The sequence below is a fragment of the Diaporthe amygdali genome (assembly GCF_026229845.1).
Source record: "Diaporthe amygdali strain CAA958 chromosome Unknown NODE_133_length_3858_cov_65_080138, whole genome shotgun sequence".
NCBI classification, from domain to species: domain Eukaryota; kingdom Fungi; phylum Ascomycota; class Sordariomycetes; order Diaporthales; family Diaporthaceae; genus Diaporthe; species Diaporthe amygdali.
In genome coordinates this window covers 1-3,459 of record NW_026517153.1, presented here as the reverse complement: position 1 = coordinate 3,459, position 3,459 = coordinate 1, and the positions used below count along the sequence as shown (strand labels likewise).

The following is a 3,459-nucleotide window of genomic DNA, read 5'->3' as shown; positions in this document are numbered from 1 at the left end:
GGTCTGACGACTTGAAATCTCACATCTCTGTAGCGTAGACCCTTGACGAGAGCATGGGGTGGTGCTGAAGTAGCGCTGGCAAGTACTTGAACGACGGCCAAATTGGACCGGAGCCGCTCGGGGGGCACATGTTGCGCTAGTGAGATCATGCTTCTATAGGCACCAGAGATGCACTTGGAGGGTAAGTGGAGGAGAGTATGGATCGAGACAAGGTAACAGTCGTCAGAACGAGGAGAATATGTTGATTTTATACTCTTGTCCCCGAGATCACAAGGAGGGACCGTGCCTTGGCTCCTCAGCAGATTTTGGACTCGTCTCCGGACCATATGATGCTACAGGTCAGCGGCGACGATCCTTACGCAGTGCTGCGGACTCTGCCCGAAGCATTGCCTTCTCAGCCTCTGCTTCACCTTGCAATCACCAGGAGGGTTTCGAATGCTTCATCTTCTGGCACCACAACACACAACAAAGGTGCTGACAGTGGGATACATCCGCTATGGACATCCGAAGCCGTCTTTCCTCCCTCAATCACATCATCTCTCCAAGCCACCGAATACAAGCCTTCCGCTGTGCTGCCAACACTTCAGGCTCTTTCGGCTTCATCGCCCTTGGCGCACTGGCAACAGAACTCTCCCTCAGAGCCACTGGCTGCAGCAAACATGACGCCAGAGACTGTGATTTCGACCACCCCAGACAGACCGGCTCGACAAAGATTCATTGCAGTGCAAGAAACACGGCGCGAAACTTACCAAGTACTCCCTATAACATCAGGCGGGCTCGAATATCACTCCCCCACCCCACCGACCTGGCAAGCACTTGACAAGAGCCGGTTGGAACAGCTCTCCCAGAACAGTTTGCAGGATTCTGATACATCAAGCGAACACAGAGCTCCCGCCTCTACGGTTTTCTGTTCTCTTAATAATCATGTCAACTCAGCGTGGAGCCAGGCTTGTGAGCGTCACCCTCTACGTCGATCTAGCCCCTTTAGTCTGTAACACTAACAAGTCAGTTGTCAACCATGTTATTCGTACTCGAACCCTCCTCGCGACATCATCTTATGAGCTAATCCTTCCGATGAGCATGGACTGTGATTATGTTCGGACTGCGACTCAACTAGTGATCTCGTTTTATACGCCAACGAGCGCAATGCGTCAGCACAACGATTTGTTTCTGTTTGCTGACGGCATGAAGCATACTCGGAACATCCCAGAGCACCTCTTCGCTATATTACTGCTCTATGTCCACTATTGCGTCGTGCACAGGCTGAACTGCGCATCAGCCTCACGATTTCTTGCCTACCAGCTGAGACAGGGCATTGCACTTGAGAAATATCCCCTGGTCCTCTTTACTACGTACGAATACATTCTGAATATTTTCAATAGGTCATCTAGGGCACATGAGGGGCTTGATATAACGTGGCTCCAGCAAATTCAGAACCGATGTCACGTCCTTGACTTGGGTCTCTGCCCCCAGTTACTTTTCTATATTGGAAGAATCACTGAGCTAGCGTTGCAGCCACGTCATGATGCAGATGAAAACAACCAGATCCTCCTGGAGATTGAGAAGCTGCAGCAAATCGTCTGTGGCGCAGGAGGGGAGGCGAGCCTGGTAGTTGGCCAAATCGCCGCAACATACCAACTCGCCGCGCAGCTCCTCGTCTACATCAGGCTCTTCGGGTAAGTCGAAAGATTTTGTTTTCATAGACTTGACCTCGCGCTGAAGTGCTTGCCAGATATACGCCCAGTCATGAGACTGTGTGCCCCAAAGTCAGCGAACTTACCGAACTCTTGTTCCAGCTGCCTACAGAAGCTAGTCCACTACATCGAGCTATGGACCCTTTATTCAGTGTGGTGGTTTGCTTTTGTCTTACCGTCGACGAAGATGTTGCGAACAGGCTTCTGGATCGCTCACTCGGGCTCAGGCGTGGCATGAAAAGTGTGAGTCTGTCGTCAGCTTCAGCGGGCTCTACTGACAACCTGCAGAATGTGTCACCTGAGATGGAAACTTCTGTTTGGATACGTAAATGGATAAAAAAGAAGGTGTCAGGTGCTGTGCAGCACGGATGGTTTGAGTCCTTGAGAAAATCAATTCCTCAACAGTATTCTGGTATTAGTCTTGGATAATTGAGCAGATCAAATTTCCTCGGTCCAATGCCTGGTCGATACAACGTCTGCGTGCTTCTGACTATGTGATTGCAAAAAACTATGCCAAACACCGTCCTCGTCGCCCAATCCTAATTGTGAAGCAAGGAAGTCAGGCATGACAGGACGAAACTTTCATGAATGAAACCACCCCCATCCGACACAGTGAAGATTGGTAAGACCATGATCCCGTTTGAAAAAGAAGTTTTGACCTTTGGTTAGGGCATCCCTGTCACATGTTAGTTTTGATAATCACGCAGGAGTGACATCTTACAAGCAAATCCTAGCCATCACGACTGGGCACTCGACGAGATCTGGGCAGTATGTCTTCAGAAATGCCTTAGATCCTTCAAAACAAGAGTGATCTGAGTTGATCCTGGGAGCGGTCTTGGTGTGCTCGTCAAAAATGAAGGTTTGGGCGTTGTTGACTCTCAGGACTTGTTCACGCATTGGAGGAAGGATCTCGCCTGTCGCGATGATCAGCACGTAATAAACAAGAATTTCCTCAGACTAACATATTTACCTTGCCCAGGATCGCAGAGAATCTTGTTGTCTTTGTACTTGGCGTATTGCTCCTAGTCCAATTGAATGCCCAACACCACCGCGCCGACGATGTCATACGCTAAAGTTGGAAGGGCTGCATTTCGAAGGAGGTCGTTAGTTCCCCAACCCGTTGCTATTATTACCTGGCTCGCCTGAATCTCCGTGTCCTCCAGCCGAATACCGTAGCAAGTTGACACCGATATAGATGAGAAGGGGCACGGAGGGGAAGATGGTGAGAGAGGGGCGGAAAAAGTCGGTGACACGCAGGGCGAGGAGGAAGCCAAAGAGGAGAACAAGGATAGCAAGAAAAGCCCAAGATTGGACGATAAGGACCAAGCGAGGAAGCAGGTTGTGTTTGGGCCAGATATCCCCCAGCCATCTATCGAACGTGGCGTCGGCGAGGGGGCAAGCGGTGATGGCAATTTCTTCGTGCCCGAAAACCAGGATGCTGAGAAGTCTGACGCGGATGCTGCCTTCGTCGACCCAGAATACGGCAGACCACTGTTTTCTCTTCCCGAACCTGGGTCGCCCGAGGATGGCGAAACGGTCGCATGGGCCAAAGGGAACGGCGATGGGAAGATGTTCATTAACAGATGCGGAAAGAAGAGTGCAGGGACTTACCGCGTCAACAACAGGGCTTTATCACCCAAGTACGAAACAACAAAAGAACAAAAGGCGAGCGGTGATGGGAAGATCATGATTCGCCGTATAATTGCAGTTGCATGGACGAACTCCAATTTGCAACACAGCACAGAAGATTTGGAATTGATAAAAC

At 50.4% G+C, this 3,459-nt stretch overlaps 1 protein-coding gene across 1 annotated transcript; it reads left to right on the top strand.

Moving 5' to 3' along the window:
• Positions 1-326: 326 nt before the first annotated feature.
• J7T55_000237 (uncharacterized protein) lies at positions 327-3,459 on the top strand (the record flags this gene model as incomplete). The annotated part of the gene is made up of 7 exons (XM_053136370.1): positions 327-951; positions 1,010-1,338; positions 1,516-1,676; positions 1,733-1,937; positions 2,267-2,316; positions 2,429-2,462; positions 2,871-3,459. Coding segments are annotated over 7 exons (1,993 nt in total), but the record flags the coding sequence as incomplete, so codon positions are not given.